Source organism: Cucumis sativus, chromosome 6 (genome assembly GCF_000004075.3).
Source record: "Cucumis sativus cultivar 9930 chromosome 6, Cucumber_9930_V3, whole genome shotgun sequence".
Lineage (NCBI taxonomy): Eukaryota > Viridiplantae > Streptophyta > Magnoliopsida > Cucurbitales > Cucurbitaceae > Cucumis > Cucumis sativus.
The window spans coordinates 29,584,079-29,610,985 of record NC_026660.2 but is presented as its reverse complement, the minus strand read 5'-3'; the positions used below and the strand labels follow the sequence as shown (position 1 = coordinate 29,610,985).

Here is a 26,907-nt window from a genome sequence, read left to right as displayed (position 1 = left end):
AATAATAATAATAATAATAAGGGTTAAGAGCGGTCTCCTTCGTACGTTATTTCTTATTTTTGTGTTTATTGGTTTTATTTAATTTGGAATTGAATGGTTAATTTATTAAGAGGGCATGGGATGATATTACTATTGGGTTGGGAGTTGTGAGTGAGTGCATGTGCCTAATTGCCTTTTCCCTTACCTTCCCTTCCCTTACCTCTGTTTGCTCCAAAAATCATCTCTCTCTCTCTCTCTCTTCTCTCTCTCTCACACACACACACACATTTCATTAAACTTCCGTTTCTTTCTTTCTCTCAACATGAATCCCATCTCCCCTCTTCCTTCTTCTTCTTCTTCTTCTTCTTCTCCTCAAACACCCATTTGGGTATATTCATACATCAAACTTCGATTTTTTAATCGAATCCGAAGGTTCCTTCGTTCCAAAACGCCTAAGAAGCCATATGTCTCAACCAAGGACTCAATCAACGTTACACCAACCGGTAATGAAGTTATGCAAGTTGCAGGTGCTGGTTGGGACTGTAATAGTAGAATTGAAGGTGGCGCTGATGTATCTGCGGCGGCGTTACGGATGACAGTTAAGAAGCTACACTTCGGGAGCTGGGAAGAGAAGGAGATGGCAGCCAAGATGATTGAGAAAATGTCTAAAGAGGACGTTGAGGTGAAAAACTTAATGGTGGACCTCCGGGTTGTACCCGCCTTGGTTTTGATGGTGGCATCCGATGCCGTGGGGCGGCCGGAGGTGGCTGTTAAAGCGTTGCTTGAGCTTGCTAAAGGAAGCTTCGAGTAAGTTATTTAAAGTTATTAAAAAAAATCTGTCCTCTGTTTTACGTATTGCATTCATCCATCTTTTGAGTAGGAACAACTTTCCCTAATGCTAAATAGAAGTAATTTGATGGGAAATTTCATCTCTTTTTAGAGTTTTGATCATCTATTATCTCAAACTTACACTTTAAAGGCTCAGATTTAGCTTCACCATCATATGATATCAAAACAAATAAAAGTGAAAGTGAAACAGTAGTTTAGGCATGCAGAAGCCAATATTCAAATTGAAAATAGAACTTTACAGAAGGATGTGCAGTAGTTAGGATGTCCTCGATATTCCAAAATTTGAAAAAGGGTATACATAAATAACCAAAAGCTCTAAGGAATTAATTAAGAGAGAGAAAGGGAAAAAATATAAATATTAAGCATATGGGTCAACTCTATATTCTGGCAAGATGGGCATGTGGTTAGTGCAGTGAAGTTTTGGATCTGTCTTAATTCAAATTATAAATCAAATGGTTAGTTACATCATACTAATAAAAAAGATGTTTACTTCTAGTTTATGTCTAGTGTGTTTGCGGGTTGGTATTTCATCTGCCCCTAAAGTCTGAGCGGTTTTGGCTAAAGTCAGCATTTGCCATTTTGGCCCGACTCGGACTTTTGTTTTTCAAGAATCTTAACCAAAAGTTGGACTTATTTTTCTTTGTCTGTACTATTCTTTAGGAACAAGGCCCTCATGGTGGAGGCAGGAATCTTACACAAACTTCCAAGTAACATCCAAGCCATGGATGAATCAGCAAAGCATGACTTTGCAAGACTGCTGTTGTCACTGTCATCTCTGATCAACTCCCATTTCACAATTGCTTTACAGACGAATGAAAGAGGAATTCCCTTCCTTGTGGACATTCTTGATTCAACCTCAAATTTCGAGACCCAAAAATGCTGCCTTGAAACTCTGTATAACATCTCCACAGTGCTAGAAAATGTAGGACCTCTGGTCTCAAATGGTGTGGTGCACATCCTCTTGAAAATGTCCTCATCCAAAGGCCTTTCAGATCGAGCACTCGCAGCATTAGGGAACTTGGTGGTGACTTCACAGGGAAAAAGGGAAATGGAGAGCAGCCAAATGGTCCCGGATAGCCTTATAAAGATTATGACATGGGAGGACAAACCAAAATCTACGGAGTTATCTGCTTATATCTTAATGATGTTAGCACATCAGAGCTCAGAACAGAGAGAGAAGATGGCAAAATCTGGTATTGTCGCCGTGCTTCTTGAAGTGGCATTACTCGGTAGTCCATTAGCTCAAAAGAGGGCCCTAAAGCTATTACAATGGTTTAAGAATGAGAAGCAAGCAAAAATGGATCCACATTCTGGGCCACAGACAGGAAGAATAGTGATTGGGTCGCCTGTAAATCAAAGAGAAGTTCAGGAAGGGAGAAAAATGATGAAGAACTTGGTGAAACAAAGCTTGTATAAGAATATGGAGTTGATTACTGGGCGAGCTAGTGCGGGAGACCCAGCAAAGCTAAAGAACTTGGTTATTAGCACCAGTTCCAAAAGTTTACCTTTCTGAAGTTAATTTCTGTGCTCCATAATTTTTTTTTTCCCATCAGAAGCACAAAAATACTCTTCAGCAACGACCCTAAGATTGCAGAAGATGGTTAGACTTAGAAGAAAAGCGAGTATTGTCTGGAGAAGCAAGAAAAGAATTTGCTTAAAGGAGCTTCATTTTTTGTTGTACAGCTCTGATCATGTGGAAAAATAAATGACCCGAGAATTTTTTGGTTCCATTATTCTTTGTAAGAATTGAGCCTACAAAAACTCGACTTGAGTTTTTAATCTGTTGCTCTTCTTGATGTCAACAAATTTGGTCTAGAAATTTAGGTAGGTATTTTATGAACACTACCTATTAAGAAAATCTTTGCGAACATAGAAGTATATTTTTTCTCTTAAAAATCTTGAGAACTCTTCGGAAAGAGTTTTTTTTTTTCTTTTTCTTATTCAACAATTTTCATTGAGAAAAAAAAAAAAAAATGAAAGAAGTAGATGGGTTTGCTTTTATCAAGCTATAAAATTGATGATAGCATGTGAAGCTATAAAATTACAAACCAAACATATACCTATCTTCAATGTATAAATTCAAATTCAAATGGTTCACATATCTACCTCTTTCAAGTTAAAGTTGAAGATTTCATCTCCTCCATATCTCTCTCATTAAAATTTGAATCTCCAAATTTGTCAATCCAAACTTATTAAAATAAAGATATATATTAGACGTTTATTACCTACACCTTCAATTCATTTACATTATGATATTATTTTCTAAAGTGGTAACAGTTTTCATCCATCTGAAATGAATCAATTGCCAAAGCCAAACGTCCCTTTAAAATTTTAGGACAGATAAAAGGTACAAGGTAAATAAAAGAGAATATACGGAAAATATTTCAGTAAACTCTTTACGTTGGGGCCTCTCTTCCCTGTACTCTTTTAGGTGATTGAAGTTTCGTCCTTTTTAGACACTCACTGCCAACGCTTTCTCTCTCATCCTGTTTTATGAAGTTTATTTAGAAATGGTAGAATCGGGTTCTCAAGCAACTTCACGATTTTACTTCTAACTTTACTTCTGCTTCCAACTTCTTTCAATCAGGTTCATGGGTTTTTTTCTTCTTCCTCTATTTGCTAAAAATCTAAACTAGTTTATTGGTTTACATTGAAACCTTTTAATCACTTCAAGTTTTGGACATCAGTTTTAATCTCCTTCATCTAAACATGGGGCAAAACTCTAATGGCTTGGACTGGTTTATTAATGTCTTCAACAAGATGGAGGGCAGGTGCTTGGAGATGTGTGATGTCTTGGAGAAGGTAAAACTACGCTATCTCTTGTTCACTTCATATAGTTCCACAATTTCCCAACTCTTTGACTAGCGGTGACGTTCTTAAAAATTACCAATTCGATCTCCACATTCTTGAAACAGGAATGGTTGAAATATGCAAAAGGGCAACCAAACTCAGTTGGTAGTGAAGATCACTTCCAACACCCACACTTGGGTCTTGGAGAAGATCAGTCTCCTGAGAAGGAACATTGGGCAAATCAAGATGCATCTTCTGCGGGTGCTCTTAGTAAAGCTACAGGTAATTTTGATTGAAATTTATGAAATGGGTCTCACTCTTGGTTTTCTGCACCAGCTATCCCTCTTGTTGAATTATTATTTTCTAAAATAATATTACATTGCAAATAAAGCAAAAAAGTAAATCAAATCCATAGAAGGTTAGGAGACGTGGATGTTTGACAAATTAATAATGCATAAGTTGCAACAATGGCACCATTTACTTCTTTTGCAATTGGAAGGTGACATTTCCAGTGAAAATATGCAATTATTGTTGTGGGTTCTCTTGCCTGGAACGAGCAAATGTGGGCTGAAGTTCAATAATTTAAAAAAAAAAATTGCAATAATATTATCTATAGTTTTAAGCAGTGAAATTTAACATACCAGATTAGGCAATGTTTGGATTTCTCGAAAGAATCAGGATTTCAGATGCTTCTATGATAATATTTTTTAAATTCTTGAGTGTCATATCCTGTAAAGAAAGGAGATATAGGCACATATATAAAAAAAACCTGTAAATGGACATCCATCAGCTTTGAAGAAATAAGAGAAAGAGCAATAGTATATGCTTTTGTTACATACATCATTCATATAATTGAATTTTTACTGTTACAGAGGAGCATCTTGTAGACCAAGGGAGAATTCAATCATCCGATAAACAGAATCATCCTCCAATTGAATCAAACCATTTCTCAGCGAACCAAGAAGTATGTGGAGCTCTCAAGGTATTATTATTACCATCCATGAAGTTTGTGAAATTTGGTGGTGCTTGGATTAACACATGATATTCAAGCAGAAACTGGTTCGGTTTGGTCAAATTATAAATCAAGATAGACTGTTTATAGACTTCATGAATGCTTACATTTATGCTCTCTACCAACGCATGGTACCAACTCATATTTCTTGCCCTCTTTGACATTCATTCAGATCGAAAACAAGAATGTTAAAGCAAATATATCAAGGCCATCAAGGAAGCAGAGCCAAAAAGCAAAAGAAATAGTAAAGTTTTCTCCATCCACCATTCAAAATGATGAATTTTCCGACTGGGAGATTATTTAAATCTATGAATTGCTTTCCTTCTAAAAGCAGAGGTGGTGAAACAATAAAATTAGTGTTGATCCTCCCACTATTACTCCTATAAAGAATCATCCTGCAATCCTATACATATAGATTATTTAGATATATGTATTAATATTACTTTCCTTCTAAAAGCAGAGGAAGTGCTCACCAGGCTATAAAATTCATGACAATCCTCCAAATACTAACCTATAGAGATTTATCCTGTAATGCTACGCTACTCGTTTTGTTGCTTTCACTGTTTTTCAGTTTTCTCAGCCTATTAGCAATCACCAAGACTGAAGGGAGTTTAGTTTTCCTTCTATTATCAGGAGGAAAGTAATTAAAAGGACATTGAAAGTTGAAACTTTTAACTTCTAGGTCCTTTCTATCGGACTCACACAACTGGCTTTCCCAGAGCTAATGAATACCACTACGACCATACTTCTTTGTATTTTTTTCCTTGTTCGGCCTTGTCAGACATCACAATGAACAACATACTTAAATTTGAAATGTCAATAACAATTGTGTTTTGACATGAAAAGCTACAGAATAGCTCAAGCAAAGACAATACTAGAGAGAAACTGGTACAAATCAGATTTCAGGCCTAAAAATGAATGACGAGAAGGCCTAGTATTAGGTTAGTAACAACAAATACAAACCTCAGGTTTTAAGAAGATGTACATATTTCAGATCAGAGGAGATTTTCAAAAGAATACGAACGCATCAATCACATAAGCTTGTTCCGTCAAGACATTTGAATTTAACATTGACAATTAAGAAACTTTCAAATGAATCAATAACAAAGCATCATGTAATATAGTGAGCTACCTTGACCGGTCATTGGAAGAGTGAATTAGACAACATCGCCTAATTAACCTACAAATGGTTAAAGCGATAAAAACTTAAGCACGCTTTCCACTGCTGGGGTTGGATTTTGTGCACAGGACCTTCCTACCCTTGGCACGTCTGCGTTTGAGAACAGCTCTACCATTGGTGGTTCTCATTCGTCTGCGAAACCCATGAGTCCGAGCTAAGGATTTTCGCGACCTGTTTCTTTTAGTCTGACATAGTGCAGCCTTGCCAGCCCTGACCACTAAGCCCCGACCCTTCCCTTGTCCGACCCCAACCTTAGAGCTCCAATCCAAACCCAAAGATAAACCTGCAAATAACGAGTACTGCCGCGTAAAGATAATGGTACAAAATCTTGATCAATAGAATTAAGCAATGCAAGAGAAGCTCCGCAATATTGCAGGAGAGGGTGCACAGATATTCTTTTATTTTCCCCTTAACATGTGAAACACAAAGAATTAGTAGATATAAAAACGAGAGAAGTCGTAACAAATCGAATGCAAGCAGAAATCAGGCAGCTGTGAAATTATTAAGTCAAACGAAAGAGATAAACACAAACGACAGCAAATGAATTCCTCAACGAACTACTATAACACTCCATTACATAGGCAAATTAGTGAGAAATAACCATTAAATCATTTGAACTGAGAGAGAAATTTGAGAGTATAAATTCGTCACCTGAGAAAGATGAAGAGCAGGAGAGGGAGGAAGATGGAAGAAATGAACAATGGAGCAGTCCAGAACGGGCAGAATTGTTGTTGACGGTGTTCAGAGATACGGAGCAGTAACCTCTAGAACCAGTGGAGAATACAAGAGAGGCTGAAGGAACGCGGACGGCAATGGCTCCGGTGGAAACCCATGGGGTCGATAATACTGATATCGCTGCCATTGTTACTGTGTGTTTCCCTCTTTCAGCTAATTCTGCTAGCGGAGGATGAGGGAGGAGCCTTATCCATCCTCATATGGTTTCAACTTAATCGGGTCGGTTTTCCAGATCCAGCCTACCATTTGGGCCATAATCCGGGAAAAGCCCAATTCAAAATATGGACTTTCCAAAGCCCATGATCCTTGGGTCAAATTTCTCATCATTATTTGCCTCTCACATATTTGGTCCACATGGATGTGGAAAACATTTTAGGTAAATAAGAAGAGAAAAAAAGCGTCAATCTTCCTAATATGAAATATGAAATATGAAATTAATACGTTAGAGTTATAAAATTTTTCTATTAATAATCAAGAGATCTAAAATTTCTCAAGCATTCCATCTTCTATTGTACTTTTCTAGTGATGGTAAAAGGGTTGTAAGAAAACAACATTACTTAATCATTAGTTCATGTGGTGTGGTAAGTTGATAATAAATCGTAGAAATGTGTATGGTTTAATTAGCATTAAGTTTGTTTTGTGTTTCTCCCACTCCTACGACAAGGAAAATGTATCTTTTCATGATACCATAGTCAACCCAAAGATTTAGAAAGAGAAAAATAGATATGCATATTTAGGATCTCTCACCCAAATTTTGTCATGATTATTATTGAATTATAGACTTTTGTTTTGGTTAGTGATGAATTATCGTTCCATTTATGTTGATATTGATTGAAAATAAGAACATATACATAATAAAAGTAAGCTGAAAAGATAAAAATTGAAAAACACCACAAGCATTCTTGCATACCCTTTGCCAAAATTAGGTATTGACAACAATGGTGTGCGAGAGTAGCAAAACTTGACCCAAGTTGATGTTATGTATATATTTATCTATAGGGAAAGAAGTAGAAATGAATGAAAGAGAAATAAAGCAAAACCATTGGGAAGCTGATGGGACTATGCCTTTGCCTTAGATATTGATGAGGATGTTGAAAGCTTAAAAGGATTGTCTGGTAAAGAAAAATTGGATAATTCCTCTTTGTGATTGGGAGAAAAAACAATAAGGTATTGCAACCAAATGGTTGGTGCACCAAAGCCTATGTAGTTAGTTGCATATACCCTACATGTGCTCTAACTAACCTCATCACTCATCAACAAATGGTTTTGCATTATGAGAATTAAAAAAGTTATGAAACATGCTAGGCTGGAGAATTAGGAACTCATTATAAAAAAATTGTATTTTCTTAATTGGTCTACAATCGTTTTTATGTAAAGACATCCGTTAAAAAATATGGTATTTAGATGCCATCATATTTAATGATTTGTTGTGTTGAAGGAGAATAAATGAGCGTAAACACACGCCAGAAAAGTTTAGGGAAAATATTGAGTAAAAATGAGAGATTGAAAGGAAAAGAATGTGCAAAAAAAAGGTCTAATTGAAAAGGAATTTGATTGGATAAAGAAGTGGCCTTCACCAAATTCAAGTTGCAAATGAGAATTAATGATGATTGTGAGTGGGCCTTCACCATCAAATGAAGACAGCTAGCCCACCTAAGCAGCCTCATTTTAACATAGACATTAATGGGTTTGCCTCTCCCTCTCCCTCTGGCCCATACCCATTTCTTTTTTTCTCTCTAATTATCTAAATTTGGTACTAAATTGACCATTTTTAGACGATAATCTCTTAATTTTTCTTTTCTATTAACCAAAATCCTCTCCACCTAAGATGAAAAAATAGGTCAAAATACCATTTTCATGCTTCTGTACTTTCAATTCTTCAATCTTCCCACTTTCAATAAATCGTTCACATTAATTTTTATTCAAATTGATTAAATAATAAAAATGAACATCATACTTATATTGGGAACTAAATATGTTTATGATTTGTTAAAAATACGAAAACTAAAGTTGGATTATGGAAAGTATAAGTACTACAATTAATAAATTTCAAAGTATAAACACTCAATTTTGAAAATAAAAATTAAATTATTATAAGATTTTGTTATAATTGTTTAAGAGTTTGAAATGAATAATTGAAACCGTAGCTCTATGCCCTCGCTATTAATATAGAAAAAAGAAGTTTATAGAAGAGGACAAATGGGTTCAAACATGAATGTGATTCTGAGGAAGTTAATAAGTTAATTTAATGTAAGGGTAAATGACAGCAATAAAAATCAAACTTTTTGAAGCTATTGTTCTAGAAAAAGCAACTCCTCCACTTAGGCAACTGCCAAAAGGACAAATCCATCAATGGAGGCGTAAAGTTTTAGTTTAATTGAAATAACCACTGAAACAATTATGAAAGAATACATTTTTCATTCCCCTTTTCACTTTTTCACCTAACTAATCATCATAGTTCATAATCAACCCAATCTCCTCAAGATTAGAAATTAGTTAATTATAACTTTTTTAAAAAAGGCCCGAAATTTGTCCTAATATACAAACAGTTTTGATTAAGAATAAAGAAAGAATTATGATATGACAAGTTCTGCTTTGTTTTGTTGTGAAAGTTCATTTGGTTTGGAGGTGGGGCTGGCGGCTTTGAACCATTTTCTCACAATCCAAATCATTTTTTCAATTTTCAATTTGCATATTTTTTTGAAAACGAAAATTCCATATGTTATAATAAGTTATATATATATATATATATAAACACAAGGGAAAAAAGGTCGCTATCCCAATTAATTGTTTTTAACTTTCACACGTTGGGGGAGCAAAGGAATTGTGAGAGGTTAAGTATGTGGTGCTCACTTCACTATTATTAATTTCTTCTTAGCTGTAACAAAGAAAGGACGTCCTACTCCTACATCATTCCATTTCATATTACATATACTCCCTTTTAAACTTACTCTCCCATTCAATTAATTTCCTCAATCACTTTTTTATATATTAATTAAACTCAATCTACGAGTATATATAACTATAACTAAGTTGATATTTATTTGAATATATATGTGTGTGTGTTTAATTTCATTTTTAACCATTTATGATTTCTTTCTCTTTAACCACACAAATTACATCAAAGCATGCATTAAAAAAGATCCAAGTACTTTTCACAAGTTAGTTAATATTTTTATTTCCAAGAATAAAGATAATCTAAAATGCCAAATGAGTTATTGTCTGATGTTCACACAATATTAAATAAAAGGAAAAGAAAGCGAGAGAGAAGTACAAAAAAACAGGAGTTGTGTTTTGTTTTACATGTGCATGGCTCTTCCAAAATGAGGGTATTATTTATTAGGGATTCTTATGTAGTAAAACTATCTTATGATTCCAATATGTGATAGAGGATTTTCTTTTTCTGTTTCTTTATCTTTATCTTTTTCTTTTAAGGCCAAGGTTTTCTTCATACATGGGAATCAACAAAAGCTTTGGCAACACGTTAGTGTGATGGGACAGACTTGATTCCGCCAAATGATTCAAACCTATTTTAAATTCTAATGCCTGTTACTTTCAATGAGTTCATCAATCAAGAAAGGGCATTAATCAATTAAATAACTTTTGTCTTACTGGTTAATGTAAAAATATTTGCAAGTAAAAAAAATAAAATAACAATTGTATATTAGGAGATGCAAACATTTTGAACTTTCAAGTTTAGCATTCATACCCACTAAAAAAAGTTTCAATTTGTTTGTAATAGGTAAAGAAATAGTTGAGTAAAATGAAGGAAAAATTACTTGAAAAGGCATAGCGTCGAAACTTTCACTTATCTCAAGAGTAGTATGCTATTGTTCATTCTATGTATAAACTATATCATTGTTTCACTTTTAGAACCATAAAAAATTTCTCATACCAATAAAGACAATTGTAATCATTTACATACACAAATTATTTTCTTCTCTACCCATTGTGGGACTCGCTTAGTGTGCCCTCCTAGCAAATTACCTTGGAACAAAGTATCGTTTATAATCTCGAGACACCTCCAATTCATTTTCAAGTCAAATTCAAATAGCACTTTAGTCCAAGCACAAATCACACGGTTTAGACCATGATGCTAATACAAATTGATGAAGATGAAAAAGTTTTCATCTATCTTCATAATTGTGTGATATCGTCCATTTTGGACATAAAGTCTAAAACTTTACCTTATGAACCACTCTAAAAACAATAGAGATAATCATCTTTACTTATATACTTTCTTAATTAAAATAGAACAATAGAATGTAGAAGCCAAAAAGTAGAACCATTTATATATATACAAAGGAAAAAAAAAAGTTTGGTAGTTAGATAACCAACACATCATTGAGCCATGTGCAACATTGCTTGGTGGGCAATATGCGATGGCCCTTGATGTACAAAACAGCACACACTGCGACGCAACTCTCAATTTCAACTCCCCACAAACTCTTGTATTTCCCTTGATCAATCCAGCAAAAATAATTCAATTCCCAGCTCATGGCATAAATTTTTGAAGGATTAAAAAAGAGTAATAATAATAATAATCAGGGAAGGTTCTCTCTCTCTCCCTCTCTCTCTCCCCACTTGTTTGTCCCTATATAGACCCACTTGCTTCTACCTATTTCTATTCCCCAAAGTCCTCCCTTCTTTTCAGTCAGAGCCCAAAATCTGAGATGGGTTTTCGAATCAGAGCTCTGTCCCGCCTGCTTTTACAAGTTCTGTTTTTCATTTCACTAGAAAGTGCAAAAGCTGAAGATTTCTACAACATAAGCAATGTGGGAAGTGGGAAGCAAGTGAGGACCTGTAATTTGTTTGAAGGAAAATGGGTTTTTGATCCTTCTTTACCTCTTTATGAATCTTCAAGCTGTCCCTTCATAGACCCTGAGTTTAACTGCCAAAAGTATGGCAGACCGGATCGATCCTACCTCAAGTACACTTGGAAACCCGACTTCTGTGATCTTCCAAGGTACTACCTCTCATTCATTTTTCTTCCATCCTTTTGTTTCCAAAGGTTTTCCATTTTAGACGTATTCCTGCTTTCCTTCATGCGACATTGTTATGCAAATGTCAAACTTTCTTCTCTGAGAATGAGTAAAACCAAAGCTGCTAGCCCTCTCTCTCACAGAAATATGCGTTCATTTGTTTAAAGGTTTGACGGGTTGGAACTTCTGAGGAGGTGGAGAGGGAAGAAGATAATGTTTGTAGGTGACTCACTGAGTCTTAACATGTGGCAGTCCTTAACATGTATGATTCGAGCTTCGGCCCCAAAAACCAAAACCTCCGTAGTCAGGAGGGAGTCAATCTCTACTGTGATTTTCCAGGCGAGTTCTTTCCCCTTTTTCTTTTCCTCGAACTTCCAGATTCAAAGTCTCCCACTTCACAGTATAATAATTGTCTGTTTCCTTTATTCTCTGTTCTTTATTCACTTTTTCAAAAGCTGTTTTTTGGGTTATCCTGGGCTTGCTATCCTGAAACAGGACAAGACAAATAATGCAAGAAAACCATATAATAATAATAATAATAATAGTAGTAATAATAATTAACAGGAATAATAATTTTCGCTGTTCAATAATTTATAATAATACCAAACCAATGAAGAAGAGGAAAAATCCGGTGTGTGCAGGACTATGGAGTAAGCTTGCTTCTTTACAGAACGCCCTACCTTGTGGACGTAGTGAAAGAGAGGATTGGAAGAGTACTAAAGCTTGATTCCATTGAAGGAGGCAATGTGTGGAAGGGAATGGATGTGCTCATATTCAACTCATGGCACTGGTGGACCCACACAGGAAGATCCCAGCCGTATGATCAATCTCTTATTTTCATGATCATTCTGATGTGGTAGGTGATGGTAAAATCTGACGGTTGTGAGTGTTGTTGATCAGGTGGGATTATGTGCAAGTAGGAAACACAGTGAAGAAAGATATGGACCGTCTAGAGGCATTCTATCAAGGGTTGACCACCTGGGCGAGATGGGTGGAAATGAATGTTGATCCCAGTAAAACCAAGGTCATTTTCCAGGGAATCTCCCCCACTCATTATGAGTAAGTACAGATCAATGGCTGCCATTCCTTCTTCTATCAAAGTAATTTTTTCTAAACTTTAAAACTTTCAAAATATATATTTGATAAATCTTCATTTCTATAAAGACAAGAAAACAAGTTTTTTCCTCTACTGGGTTAAGGACGAGGTGTGAATCACAAGTTTTTTCCTCTACTGGGTTAAGGACGAGGTGTGAATCCCGACCCCACCCTTCCAAGTTGTGATATATATATATATATATATCCCCACACCACGAGAGGTTAAAGTAAAATTTTCGTCATTTGGCTATGTATCCATTTTAATACTTCTCCAGCATTTTGGCAAGCTCAGAACATTTATAAACACTTCTGTCCACGGAGAAGGCAGCATTGTCACGTATCCATGTCGGATGCTGTGACATTAATTCCTTTAATAATCGATACCCTCATCATAAAATTCACAGTAAATTTTATATTTTCTTTTGTAATTTTATCATAGGTAGTTGGTAGCGATAAAATTGGTCAAACTATACATACGAAAGTGGAAATTGACGTGCAGTTCGAGGACAAAAAATTATTTTAACTGGTCTGCCGACGAAAATAAGTTGTCCAAATTTTGTCCAGCTCAATTTAATGCATTACTATTCTTATTTTTCTTGTACCTATTTTCTCGTTGAGGAGTAATTCTCAGACCAGAAAACTAATTATCTGCATAATATAGGAATAAGACTTTGCATTTTCTTCTTAACTCTAAAATCTTAAGTTTCTACCTTATCAGGGGAAAGGATTGGAACCAACCAAAGAGGAGTTGCAACGGAGAAAGTGTACCACTCTCGGGGTCACTGTATCCAGCAGGGACACCCCCCGCTGCAGAAATTGTGAAGAGAGTGCTGAGTAGAATGAGGAAGCCAGTTTTCTTGCTGGACATTACAACGTTGTCACAACTGCGGAAAGATGCTCATCCCTCTACTTACAGTGGCGAGCATGGGAGAGATTGCAGCCATTGGTGCCTTCCCGGTTTGCCCGACACTTGGAATGAGCTTCTCTACGCAGCTTTCACCATGTGAAGGCCAACCGCGAAACACTTGAAGCTCTTTTCGTCTCTGCGATTCCTCAAAGGGCGTGTTAGATGATAGAACTTCATTCATTTGATTAACCACCTTAACGGTAATTGGAAGCAAGAAATGTAATGCAACAAAGCAATTGTACTAAAATTAATGTAATGGCAACAAAGCAATTGTATAAAGTATTTTAGTTGTTGGATTTTCTGAAAATAGTTTCAAATCGACAAGGAAAGAAAGAATACTGGTGACTGGTGAGACATGGAATGAAGATAGCTGTTTGAAATTAAATTGGATAACATGCTATATTAGATGGGTCCAATTGAATTTGAGTTTGGCTTTCAGAAAAATTCAATATTTTCCAAGAATCATATTATTGAGCTAAGTGCAGATCTTATAGGCCACCAATCCTCACACATATGGAACTACATGAAACCAGAAAAATAAACACACATGATCGACCTGATATAACTCCTTCACGTTCTCAAAGATCATTCCACGAACTGGATATGGAGAGTTCATTTCATGATCATAGATGCTGATAACTAAAATATGAGTTCTAACAGAAAATTACAGAATGTTGAATCACATAAAAAATTAAAATCAAGCGCTTAATCCAGATAGGAAAGAACCATGTGGTTGTCACGATATTCTCAAGGAAACTGAAATGTCAATGTATACGGCAAGCTTAGCTAACTGTATAATTACAATCATAGATGACTAAGTACCTGGAGCATGCATGGTTTTACATTGATTAGCAGTCTACAACGCGTAACCCCAAGATCCTCGAAGGGGAATGTTGCAACGAAAATTAGTAGCCAACATATACAGCAGCATTTACTATGTAACAGTCGTCATTTTTGTCTCCCATTTCTTCCACATGCACACCACTGGAGCATATTAAGCCACCATCGACGACCTCAACATTCAAAATTTTTCCACTGCAGTCGATCAAATTATGGAAAGATTCAATAAACTTTGAAGAGGATAGTTTGGAGGAGTTTACTATCATCATTGAAAGGTACTGCCAGTCAATACTAAATCGAAATGGAAGACCAACAGTCAAGCGAGCAATAGGCTAGTTAATTATGAATTGATACTCAAATAGGAACATCCACACAGAAAAACAAACTTTGGAGCCAAATTGACGAAGTGAGTTACTAAACTAATGCTCAACTTCTCCTTGGTCGTTTAGTCCAATCACTCTGGAGGTTGCAGTATAAGTAGCCCAGAACATTGAAAACAATTGAAGGATCTTGTGGTGGTTAAAGTAAAGTCAAGGTAAGTAACTTGAGACATGAAATCTACGTGAAAAAGAAAGAAGCATTAAGCAAATAGATTAACATAATTCGAAAATCATGCCATAATTGTAAAAGGATCTCAATCGCAGACTGAATCGTCTCCATTACAATCTACAGCTGGATTAGAGGCTAAGCACACGCCTACCACAGATCAATGCCAGAGACAGCTTTTACGCCAGAGCCTAAATTTTAAAATAAATAAATGACCTAAATATCTAGCATCCATCTAGTCTTTTAAAACTGAGAAATGTCGTATGAGTGCCTATGGCCCTAGATTTAAAAAATTATAAAAAAATTATTAATAAAAAGAAAACCCTAGTAAGCTCTCCATTATATCATCCAACCCCACTATCAGAGAATAGTCACAGCCTCAATCCCTTTGCTGTCAAACTCCTCCAAGATTCAAGTGATCAAGTCAGTTAGGTCTAAGTGTAGAAAGTTTTACAGCAAAAGTGAGGATAAAAGCATTCCTTACAGATTTTGTTCTGACTTTCTCCCTTGATCCTCATGAATTAAAATGCATATTTGTGGTGGAAGAAAGAAAAGAAACATCTCAATTAACCTATAATGAGGTGGAAGCTTGTCAATACGCAAGGAATCAAAATTTACAGAAATCGATTGAAAAGTTATCTAATAATTTTCAGTGCGATAGGGGGACTCTGCACAACTTATCATGCAGGAAACCCAGCCAATACTTGCAAAGCCTGGTCACTCGTCCTTGGCAAAGGGCAAGAAAAATCCTTGAATACTTGAAAGAGGTATAGAAAATCGGTCTCTATACAAAGCCTTGTAATATTCATAGTAAGTCTTTCTAAGTGAAAATCTAATTTCATGGGAGCCCAAGAAACAGAATTTTGTATTCAAATCAAGTGCAGAATCAGCGTGTAAACTTTAGCTGATGTGATTAGCAATAGTGTCAATACTGCAGCTGCAAACCTTATTTGCCATAAAAGGACAAACGTTTTAAGCAATCTTCACCTTGAAGCAAGAAGCTTGGAGTGATTGAAACACCCACGAGTTTGGGGGGATGTGAAACCAAGCCACTAAACAAGGCTGCATCTTAATCTCATTAGCCTTCTACAGCTCAGCAGCCTCGAGAAATCTTTGTACAGCATCCATTGGGTTTGACTTGCATCACTTGCTTTTGTACCTAAGTTACTTTTCCTCCCCTCTCCCTCTGCTCGGTTATTTTGTTAAGATGGTTGAGTTAGTAGTTTAACTTATCCCTCCAGTCGTTAGGTTTATAAAGGCTCATTTGTGCTTTTGTATCAAGAACACTGCAGCCAATTGATCCAAAAGTTTAAGCTAGTGGGTGTAGGTAAATCTAATTATATATCATCTAACAAGTCTAACTGCATACCCAATGTTAGGTGCTAACAAGACAGAGAGCTCTGCGTTTTTCCCAAAAAGAAAATAGTAAAACTTAAAATACTTCATCACTCACTATGGGAAGACGGACTTGACTTTTTCAAGATCCAAAGATTGTTGAAGAGAATGTGGAACCCCAAGTTTGATCTGTAGTTTCATCTCTCCAAATGAGACTCCAGGAATGGAACCTACATAACACTTTGTTATTAGTCCTAATTATAATATTAACATAATAAAAGCAGAAACGTCTTTCAATATACACGCAATATGTAGAAGCCAGAAGTAACCATAAAATTGAGATTCTAAACTTGAAAATAAATCCAGGGCGGTGCCAGAAGAAGTAGCTGATTTCAGAAACTCTTATCTTCTGTCAAACGTGATTAACTAAGCAAATAACAAATACCGCGAGAATATAAAACCCACTGGGATACATATACCTCTACGGAATGCTGGAATCGAATTGGAAGAGATTGCATCCCTGCAGGCTCGCATTGCAGCAGCCGTGACGTCTTGGCTGTGGCAAAATAGAAATCCACTCGTTAATCTCATTGTTTGCAGTTCTATTACTGAAATGAACACTTAAAACAAGAGAAAGAGCTGAGAATTCACCCGTGTTGATCGTAGCCAACACCCATTTCAACGAACAAGAGCTTCATGGGCGGAACTGTGCTGTCAACAGGTGCAGATTCTCCACCTTGCTCGACCTCCATGGAGGATACAGCAGTAACTTTGATAAGGCGAGAAATTCGAGGGCGTGTAAGAGAGCAGATCAAATGCGGAGATGAAGAAAGATGATTGGAAAGAGAGTAAGAACGAAACCTAGAATCAGTTATCGAAAGAAATTGCAGATTTAGAAGTATGGAGCTTGTCATCTGAGCTGCTAGATGCGTAAAAAAGAGCTACGTATCCATGTCCGTAGTTGGAAGGGAATTACGAAGCTTTCCTTTATTACATTCAAATACCATTTTTCGTATTTAAAAATCTATTTCTTTTATTAAAAAAAAAAATGGAGTGGTTCCATTTTAACAATTTTTGCCCTTATTTTCTTAATAATTCACAGAAATAGTACATATAATTTGTTTAGGTTAACTTCATTGGTTTAAAAGAAAAGTACATCTATTACTATTTTTTAAAGAAATATTGAAAATAACAAAAACTTCCAAAGTATTTACAAAATTTTTATAATAAATATTTTAGTTAAAAAAGACCAAAAAAAAAATTCTGAATCTTAACCTTAGTTTAAAATTATCAAATAGAGCCAATAATTGAACCTCCAAAAAAGGTAAATAATTTTGTATCGACATTTTTTAAAATAAATTATTTTTTTTTAAAACGATAATATGTTTCTTAGATGTTGCTAACAATAACAGAAGTTTGCTTAGGCCACAAATAAACTTACAAGGATAATATGATTCATATTCTACATATAAATTTAATTAAAGAATATATATCATCACTCGTCAAATGATTTTATGAGCAAAAAAATTGTTTAAGCTTTTCGAAATTATTTCCAGGTCAATTATTCCTCTAAATTTCCTTCTTTTTTTTTTTCTCAACACACCAAGAAATTGGAAGAAGAATAAACAAAACACCCTTCATTCTGCATCGAGCCAGTGGAGAGAAGTGGTCAGAATATGGCAGTGGCAGTGCATATTTAAAGAGGATGAGAAGCATGTAAAGTTGAATGCATATTCAATGAAGAAAATGGGTTCCCTTCCTTTTTCCAATATATTAATTAATCACCTCAGTTCATTTTCTTTTAAATGAATAAATTGGAGTTCCATTCCATCCCAAAGACAAGCCTCTGCCCATTAATATTCACAGACATGATAACAACAATCTATTCTTTACAAACCAAAAAAACAAGAGCCCTCTCCACTGAAGCTGAGATTGCTGCAGATTAACAAGTTGTAGGCCTGCTACTCCACACGTACTTATGTTGTTGCTGGTTTTGGCATTGTACATGACATGAACTTGCCTTGTCCCTCAGCTCTTGAAATGCCCTCATTGTTTCTACATCAAACCCTCCAGCAAACTGCACATTAACAAGTTCAAGAGCTTAACCACAGTCACTTGCCTATGTCAGTCAATAGAAAGGGTCACTCTCCAAACATTACCTGATGCACACGGAAGGCAAATCTAACGCCTTGAACAATCAGCTCTTCTTCTTCAGGTCCACCACCGACTGTTTCAAGTTCTGCGGATACTCTCTTCATGTACTTCATTGCTAATTTTACAGAGACAAGCTTGATCTGTACACATTAATTGAAGCACACAATTGCCTTGGATCAGAAACACATCAATCGAGTAACTATTACCACGTGAAAGTATTAAACCAACACCCAACTTGGCGCCAAGGGGACCATTGATACCACACCTTGAAGGCAAAACGATTTGTCCTTTTTAAATAATGCATTGCTTGAGAGAGATGATTCTTGGAGCTTCTTCCAAGGGTTTATTATTGTAGTTGTGAAGTAAGTGAATATTTATTAACAAACAAATCCCAGTGTGCTCATTTCTAAATAAACTTTTAAAAAGTATCATATTTGCACAGAGCAAACAAGGGGAATCCGATTCTCTTGTTAGCCCTATAACTTAAAAGAGCTATAAAGCAGACAAGAAGATGTAGTTTAGAAATCTGGGAATTCCCATGTGCGCGTGCAGGTAAAGGGCAGAGGAAAACAAGGCTAAATCAAAACATCCTTTTTGTCATCTTCTTAACCATTCTCCATATTTATATTACATTGCTCGGTATACGTTGTCAGAGTTATTTCTCTGTCTCTTCAGAACGGATCCATTAAAAGGGACCACCTGAGAGACACACCTAAATGGAACAACTTAATTATTTTAATAATCGTTGCATTTCAAGTCAAGGAAATTATTATTAAATCAGCAGTCTTCTCTTCTTGGATTCCCCCTTCCCCCACCCGCCGAACTAAGCTAGAACTAAACTATATTTGTTAAATTGGCTTAGAGATGGAATTTACCTGACTCACAATTCCACCATCAAGCATCCATTCCACTGGAATTTGAAATGCTTTATATCTCTTAGCGGCAGATTCACGCATTCTAGACAAATTGTATACGCCATGCTCCAACCTGATGCATCAAGGACAGATATTAGGAAATGAAACTAAAATGCAAGGAAATTAGAATTAGGCACGTGAACAATCTTGAATACTTTTCAAGCAAAGCTTGCATCTTCTTGAGAGCCGATCCGCAGGGCTGGCGGGCATCACCACGAAACGATGAGGCTTCGGATTCCAGCTTCTTCAGATCGCAATAGCCAAATGCAGCCTCACGCAGAGCATCAGCCTTTTGCTCCGGCCACTGGAAGTGTTTAAGCACGGCTCTTTCATCTACCAGAAATGAGAGCTCATCATCCAACCATTTGACAAATGGTACAACGTCTTCAATGTCAGTAAATGAAGCATTTTCGACTTCTTTTATCAAGAATCTTATGAAATCTCCCTGAGTTTCTACATCTGTCTTTATCTGCAAGTAACACGAGAGATTGATAATGAGAATCAATCATGATAAAATCAAAACCCTAAGAGAATAATAATTAAAGTAACTTTTTTTTTATTATTATAGGTAATTAGATTTGATATTAAAGCAATCCATCATCAAGAGTTTGAAATCTTCCTCTCAAAATCAATCTTTAATTGGCTTCAAAGAAAATATATTCTCCATGATTACCTTTTATGCTTTGTTTGTTTGTTTTTATGGAAAAACAAGAGAGGGAAGGGGGAGGGTAAATTTGAATTATTGAACCTCCTCCAAAAAGCCACGAATTTGAGTAAAAATGGGAATGCAAAAAGACAGTTTTGAATGAGGAGGGCAACCCAATGAAAGGAAGCAATATTCCGATTTTGACAATAAAATCCAAAGAAAACCAATAGGGGCACCTAATAAAAACAATTGAGGACCAGTCAAGTCTTACTGACAAAAGCTCACCCTAGTGGCATCATTGTAAATTATTTTACTGAACAAAAAATTAAGGGACACAGAGTACGTGACCGGTGACTTACAGCGAGTAAGTGAGCCGACCGGTTCTCAATCTCTCCGATCATGTCCCGAGCATTGGCGGTCGATGGCGGCTCCGTAACGCCGGAGCCGGAATCTCGCCGGGAATCTCTCCGCATTAACGAATGATAGAACTCAACAACCTCCGGTATTCGCCGTACCTTCGCTGGCATGAGCCTCTTACCCTTGGGAGGTGGTGGAGGGGGAGGGGGTGCGGATTTCGATGGTGGCGGCGGAGGAGGCGGCATTGCCTTGGTTGGAACAGGGGGTGGGGCTGGGATCGCTTTCTCTATGTCAGCAGAAGAGCCAGTTGATGAGGAAGAGGTGGAGGTAGTGGCAGAAGAAGAGGAAGATGAAGAAGGTTTCGGAGGAGGTTTTGGAACCCTAGGTATTCTCGATTTTATGTTGGAGAGGGTGGACTCAGCAAGTTCTTCCGAGTTACAACGCGAGTGTCTCGGCCTCTCGGTTTCAACTTCTTCTTTCTTTGCCTCCGGATGTTCGACCTTATGATTGTCTTGGTTAACAACAGCATCCGAACATTTAGTCGCTCTTTTCAAGTTCCTGATTAGGTTAGACTTTCCCGAGACCTCCATTAATCCCTGAAACCTCTGTGACGCCGAAAGCTCATCGTTCTCCAAAATAAGCTCCATTCTGCTTCGATCCAACGCCATTTTCTTCAGCTCAGCGACTTCACCTTCCATTGCCTTTATTCTCTCTTGACTTTCTCTCCTCTCCTCCTCAACACTCTGTTTAGCTTCCTCCACTTGAACTCTCAACCGCTCATTCTCCGCCTCCAAGAACAGAATCCGCTTAGACGCTCTTTCAATCTCCGCATCTTTCGTAGATATCTCATTCTCAAGCACAGGCACAATGGCGACAGATTCCTTCAACAACTTATGCTCCAATAGGTCAGTCTTCAATCGCGCCTCTCTGTCACGCAACTCCTCAACCATACGAAGGAGCTCCGTGACGTCAGGCGGTCGAGGCTGAACCTGAGCAGAAGAACGAGGGAAATAGACACCAAATGAGCGAGAGAAAACCGTTTTCTGAGAAACCTTACCGGAGCTCGGAGAAGGCTGCGCCGGCGTCGATGTCTTCGGTGAGCTCTCAACCTTTCTACTCGCCGGAGACTTCTGCAACCCCATTGCGACCTTCACCTTCCCAGCTACCATCTCTAAACTCTCACCGCGTGTGTGTATGTCTCTCTCTCACCTCTCTCTATGCTTGGAGGGTAAGGTCGGGAGTGAGTTTTTACAGTCCTTCAATTTTTCAATCTACTTTAGAGTGTGAACGAAACGTCTTTATCTTCGTCTCATCTGAAAGAGAAAAAGAGAGATGAAGAAAGTTGGAGTTTGCGAAAAAATTAAAATAAAAAAAGAAGGTAGTAAGTAATAGAAAACGTTTGAGTGGGAAGGGAAGGGAAGAGAAGAGAAAGACGGAGGGCAGTGGCGTCGATCACGAGGAACGGTCGTATTTCTTTGGATCTAATTTTTAAAATGGAAAATATAAGAAAAAGTTAAATACACAAATCGCCTCGACTATATAAATACGAATACTCGCTTCGTAGCATAGGCGTAATGGAAGAGCAAGGAATGAAGGCGTGAAAAGAGGAGACGCGTGAGTTGTTGGAATTTGGAGCGCGTGGGTGTGTGAAGGTGGAGCAGGTACCCAAGTAATAAAATGTTCACAGAGTAGAAAAGCCCTTCCACTTCCAACGGTCAGCTCAATAATTTTTTCAACCAATTTCTCCCGGTATTTTGGCACACATGAGTTTTTCTTTCTTTCCTTTTTCTCCCCATCTTTCTCTTTGACAATTGTTGTTTTTTTAAATACTTCTTCTTCCCCATCTTTATGTTATATTTATTAAACAAATCCTCCTTCTTTCTCATTCCACTTTACACTTCTTTTCTTTTATTTTCACTCTCAAATTTAAGGAATAATTTTTTATATTTTTTTTTTGTCTTTCTATCATATTTCAAAAAGTGATATATTGCGCTTTTAATTTTATCATATGGTTCAATAAATGCATTTCAATTTGTTTCTCACAAATTTCTCTCTATTTCATAATTTAGCTTACAAGTACTCTAAATACTTGTCTCTATTTACTTTATTCAACTTTAATAAGAAAATTATTGGACTACACTCAATTACTTAGCCCCTTTGGTTTCATTTGTCACGGGAATAAACAATGTGGGGGACTATATTTGTTAAATTTGTTTATTAATGTTTTATCATAAAGTTACATGTTCACTAATCTTACATAATTAAAATCTTAGTAGTACAATTAATTTGGGCATTCGATCATAAATTAAAAATCTAGAGATAAATATCTAAAAATAAGCTAGAATCCACTTTTCAATTTTTCAGCCTACAATAGTTTTTAATCCCGAAATCTAAATCATGATATATATTATCAAATTTAGAAACTGTATAATGTGTTCATTTGTTGGTATATAATTTGAGATGTGTTCAAAACTTGTAGGTACTAAAATTAAAGAAATAAATAAATAAAGTTATGGTAGAGAGCAAGAGAAACAGATTTAAGAAGAAAAACATTAATTAGATGCGATATTATATTATTACAACAGAGAAGAAAAGTAACAAAATAAAATTACTTGAGATATATAATAAATTTGAATTGAGAGAAATTGTTGAGATGCAGTGTCCAGTCAACACACATATAAAATAAACATTAATTGCATTATGGTGTATTGAATGAGTAATGTAAATAATGGGTAAAATTTGGAAGAGTTACCATTAATGTGTAGTGGAAGAGAAGCAGTTTCAAATCTATAAGGTGTGTGTTGAAACCTAATAAAAGCAGATTAAATTATATTAGTGGGAACAGCAAAATATAAAGGTTAAGAAAAAGGCACATCATTTTGTTAATTTCATGTATCTTTGTGTTTGAAATTTGTTTCAATAGTTATGCTAACTTGCCTTCTTACTAACATCTTAATCATTGCCAATTAAAACCCTCCCACTGATTTTTTATTAAGCTTTTGAGACTCTCTTCCTTTAATACAATCTTTTCCACCAACAATATTTTACTTTTATTATAAAATAAAATATAAATAAAAGAACAATATAATGCCAATTTTTTAATTCTTATTTATGGGTTTACCAAATTAATTAAGGATTAATTCAAAGCACACATTTTTTAATTCTTGTTTGACATTTTAGAATTAAATAATTTTGATATATGTTAGAAAGTAAATTAAAGCAAAATATTTGTTTGTTAATATATATATAAAAAATATATATTAATAAACAGAAGTATTCAATTCAATGCCAAATGATTTTAAATATAAAAGGGGGGGTTCATTGATACGTTTTATCAATGAATAAGTGGAAAAGGTTAAAGAAAATAAATAAAAAAAGTTGTCGACTTAAAGCTAAACACAATGGTTAATTAGACTAATTAAAAGAAAGAGGATGCTTTGTTTGATTCACCATTTCATTTGCATCCCAAAGTTAAACCATTTTTGTTTTTCTACTCACTCGTGAAATTAAAGTGACAATTACTATTTGACAATTAAGAAAAAGAATCCATAATTAGTGATATAAATGAAGGTTGTTTGGCCATAATATAAATCCACCCTAAGTGAATTTTAAGGTTTGAGATTTGATCTTCTTAGGCTTCATTCATATCAAATAGAAGTTAAACTTTTCATTGATTTCTATTGTCAATCTCTAACTATTTCTAGGGGTGTTTTTAATTACAAGTCAAGCTTTTAAAAAGCTAGATAAAGTAGATTTTATTTATTTAACGTTTCTTTTATAGAATTTAGTTAGCCAATAATTAAACGTTTAGTAATTAGAAAATCTTATAGTCATTAAACTGACTTTAATTGTCATGAAAGTTGTTGTATACCGAATAATTAATTGATTTCTGAAAATAATCAAAACCAAATAATCTATTCAACAACACTACAATACATAGATCAAATCCACCAAACCTAAGTTATGATAATGCATGGGTCGTGATAAAGACAAATATATATATTGATCGATACACATCTACATTATACACCTATACAGATCATTACCAACCAAATTAAACTTCAGTACTAAAAAATTGAATCACACAAAAAAAAAAAAAAAAGATTAAATACGAAGTTACATCTCCAAGAGGGAAATCAGAGTGATCCAAATATGACAGCAAGCAAAGGAATAGCTGATTCAGGTTTGGAGGATATAAAAGAAAATGGGAGAGCCACATGCATGTGAGTTGAAATTAAAAAAGTGGCAAATGGGTTTTTTGTTTTTAGAGATTATATGGCTGATACATCATTTTCACTCCTCACTCAATGTCTCAACACTGACCATTAACTAACTTACTTCATAACCCCACCCTTCTTGTGTTTTCTTTTTCACAACACATCATTTTTGGCCTATTTCCATAAACTTTCAGAATTCCTTACACACCCAAAAAAAAAGAGAAAAAGAAGATGAAGAAGAAGAAAAGCTGCTCACTGAGCTAGCCCTCTGATGCTTCAAAATGCACAAAAAGGGAGAGCCCTTTTCCACCGTCGACCATTTCTCGAAATTGACACAAAGCATAAGTAGCAGAGAAATGAATATTGAAACTTACTGTATTGGCTACATTCAAAAAAGGAGAAAGAGAGAACAATAATTTATTTTTAGAGACAAATATCAAACTATAGATCGTGTTTTCATTATGCTATTTGGCCGTTCAAACGATTAAATTCTAAACCCTAAATCTTGTAAATATGCAGGTTAGTTTATTCTTTATTTATCAATTAGGTAACAATTATGAAGACAAAAGTAGGGTTTAGATACATAGTTTATATGTATTTGAAGACCATGGTGCTTGATCATTAAGTGGAGGCATGAAATAATTAAGAGATTGAAATTAATCATTCTATATACTGCAAAAGTTTGCAATTAAGACACTACTGATCTTGTTAAACAAAAGCTTCAAGTACGACAATATTTTTCTTCTTTTTGACGGGTATTTATTTTCTTTGTAGAAATTAATTAAACACTTAACTTTATTTGGGTTTAATGTTATTTCTACGCTTTGAATATTACAATAATAATTAATATTATTTGTTATGTTGTTGTTGTAGGTTTTGATATGGTTGTGTATATGTGGTTAATAAAGATGAACATGCCAACTTGGAAGTAAAGCATTACCATGTTTGAATATTCATAAATCATATTACCTGAAAATACAACATTTTGACGGATCCCACCCCACACCAATACCCCTTTTGGTTTTTTCTTTATAATATTGTCTTATTAAAAGCTATTCAACACCAAACATCACTCTAGTTCAGTCGTTTTAGGCATCTTACTTCTTTTCCAAGTTCTTTTTATTTTTTTTGTTTTCTATCAGTCCTATTTTGTTCATATATATCCAATGTTATATGAGGAAATAATACGTACTCAAGTTTTTTTTTTTCTCTTTAAGCTCTTGATATATTTTTAGTTTTTTATTTTAAAGAAAACATAGCAAAATTAAACTTGATTTTCTTCCCTCTCACAGAAATTTGGGTATATAATACTGCAATTAAAGTTCTCTCTGACTGATGAAATATAAAAGAAGAAAAAAAAATATCATAGGCTACTTTTATAACTAAGATTAAATATATAATATATATATCTTTTTTGTTTCTTATTATCACTAGTATTCAGATGAAGCTATGAGCCCATCATATTGTTAATTCCATTAGAAAACAGCTCATAAGACAAAAGGTATAGAAGTCAAGACAATTTGTGATTATATAATGACAATGATGTATTTTTAGTCAAATGATCTCTCTCTATATATTATCTAATTATATATCATTTCTTAATAGTTTTCATCAATATATACTCAATTTCACTCTTCTTTTGTGTGCACATATCTTAACTAGTATGGTGGATGCATGTGTGTTATGAATTTTAAAGTTAAAAGTTCAATTGATTCAACTATCCAAAATACTATATATTTATAAAGAAAAAAATATTAAATGCATTCATATGCACATTTAGTGAAGGAGGTGATACATAAAGAATTGAGTGTGTAAAGGGTTAAAGAGTTAAGAGGTTGAGTAAAATAATAAAAATGAATGTGAGAAGTGAGAGGGGGGAGCGGTATCATGTGAGAATAGCTAGCATGAAAACGAATGCCACAATTTACAATTAATATGTATATATTGCATATATAAATGTAAATCTACATTTAGATATTATAGAGAGAGAGAGAGAGGCATATAAGAATTGAAGAGGTAGGAATTGTGGTCCTTAAGCCTTATTGTTCTTCAACAGCATGGTCATCATAATGTGCCAACCAAGCAATTGCCCAAATGTTCCAAAACCTTCCCAATCTCTCTATCCTTCCTTCAAATTTTGTCTCTGTCTCTCCATTTGGGTTGGGGTTTACGGACTCTTTTTTCTTTCTTTCCAAAAACAAATATTATTGCAATTTGTGGGATTTATTGTTTTAATTTTAATTAACGTCGACCTACTTCTTTTAATGCATTATAGGTTGTACCTATCTTTGTAACGTTCACCCAGATAATCAATTATAAGTTAGAAGTATAACGTGACAATTTTATATTCCTATAAATTGAGATTAAAA

The 26,907-nt window shown here is 35.2% G+C and overlaps 6 protein-coding genes across 11 annotated transcripts; 3 read left to right on the top strand and 3 right to left on the bottom strand.

The window, feature by feature from the left end:
- The first annotated feature begins 118 nt into the window (after window positions 1–118).
- LOC101218829 (U-box domain-containing protein 7) lies at window positions 119–2,733 on the top strand. Its single transcript, XM_004134880.3, has 2 exons — window positions 119–786; window positions 1,489–2,733. The coding sequence occupies exons 1-2, from the start codon at window positions 302–304 to the stop codon at window positions 2,339–2,341; spliced, it is 1,338 nt and encodes a 445-aa protein (XP_004134928.2). The 5' UTR covers window positions 119–301; the 3' UTR covers window positions 2,342–2,733.
- A 416-nt stretch (window positions 2,734–3,149) lies between these two features.
- On the top strand, window positions 3,150–5,350 carry LOC101215729. Of its 2 annotated transcripts, XM_011659944.2 has the most exons (5): window positions 3,150–3,415; window positions 3,516–3,630; window positions 3,744–3,900; window positions 4,491–4,600; window positions 4,803–5,350. In XM_011659944.2, exons 2-5 carry the CDS (start codon window positions 3,538–3,540, stop codon window positions 4,932–4,934), a joined length of 492 nt encoding a protein of 163 aa, XP_011658246.1. In that variant the 5' UTR covers window positions 3,150–3,415; window positions 3,516–3,537; the 3' UTR covers window positions 4,935–5,350. The 2 variants fall into 2 exon arrangements, with proteins under 2 accessions (XP_011658246.1, XP_004134664.1); XM_004134616.3 differs by having other exon boundaries at window positions 3,151–3,630.
- A 180-nt stretch (window positions 5,351–5,530) lies between these two features.
- On the bottom strand, window positions 5,531–6,765 carry LOC101216704 (50S ribosomal protein L34, chloroplastic). The gene is made up of 2 exons (XM_004134620.3): window positions 6,462–6,765; window positions 5,531–6,093 (listed from the first exon to the last, which is right to left on the bottom strand). The coding sequence occupies exons 1-2, from the start codon at window positions 6,670–6,672 to the stop codon at window positions 5,837–5,839; spliced, it is 468 nt and encodes a 155-aa protein (XP_004134668.1). The 5' UTR covers window positions 6,673–6,765; the 3' UTR covers window positions 5,531–5,836.
- Window positions 6,766–10,749: 3,984 nt separating this feature from the next.
- On the top strand, window positions 10,750–13,934 carry LOC101216213 (protein trichome birefringence-like 38). 2 transcript variants are annotated; one of them, XM_031887618.1, is made up of 5 exons: window positions 10,750–11,511; window positions 11,695–11,866; window positions 12,169–12,344; window positions 12,428–12,627; window positions 13,341–13,473. In XM_031887618.1, the coding sequence occupies exons 1-4, from the start codon at window positions 11,219–11,221 to the stop codon at window positions 12,588–12,590; spliced, it is 804 nt and encodes a 267-aa protein (XP_031743478.1). In that variant the 5' UTR covers window positions 10,750–11,218; the 3' UTR covers window positions 12,591–12,627; window positions 13,341–13,473. The 2 variants fall into 2 exon arrangements, with proteins under 2 accessions (XP_031743478.1, XP_004134666.1); XM_004134618.3 differs by having other exon boundaries at window positions 10,753–11,511; window positions 12,428–12,586; window positions 13,341–13,934.
- Window positions 13,081–17,278, bottom strand: LOC101216458. Of its 4 annotated transcripts, none has more exons than XR_004217559.1 (5): window positions 16,902–17,278; window positions 16,730–16,806; window positions 16,369–16,480; window positions 14,352–14,564; window positions 13,081–13,665 (listed from the first exon to the last, which is right to left on the bottom strand). XR_004217559.1 is itself a non-coding variant. In XM_004134619.3 (4 exons), exons 1-4 carry the CDS (start codon window positions 17,162–17,164, stop codon window positions 14,435–14,437), a joined length of 582 nt encoding a protein of 193 aa, XP_004134667.1. In that variant the 5' UTR covers window positions 17,165–17,278; the 3' UTR covers window positions 14,118–14,434. The 4 variants fall into 4 exon arrangements, 2 of the variants coding, with proteins under 2 accessions (XP_004134667.1, XP_031743479.1); XR_004217560.1 differs by lacking the exon at window positions 13,081–13,665 and adding an exon at window positions 15,903–16,201 and having other exon boundaries at window positions 14,118–14,564; XM_004134619.3 differs by lacking the exon at window positions 13,081–13,665 and having other exon boundaries at window positions 14,118–14,564.
- Window positions 17,279–17,983: 705 nt separating this feature from the next.
- On the bottom strand, window positions 17,984–21,807 carry LOC101215972 (protein CHUP1, chloroplastic). The gene is made up of 5 exons (XM_004134617.3): window positions 20,324–21,807; window positions 19,474–19,787; window positions 19,280–19,391; window positions 18,410–18,544; window positions 17,984–18,327 (listed from the first exon to the last, which is right to left on the bottom strand). Exons 1-5 carry the CDS (start codon window positions 21,488–21,490, stop codon window positions 18,193–18,195), a joined length of 1,863 nt encoding a protein of 620 aa, XP_004134665.1. The 5' UTR covers window positions 21,491–21,807; the 3' UTR covers window positions 17,984–18,192.
- Between the last annotated feature and the right edge of the window lie 5,100 nt (window positions 21,808–26,907).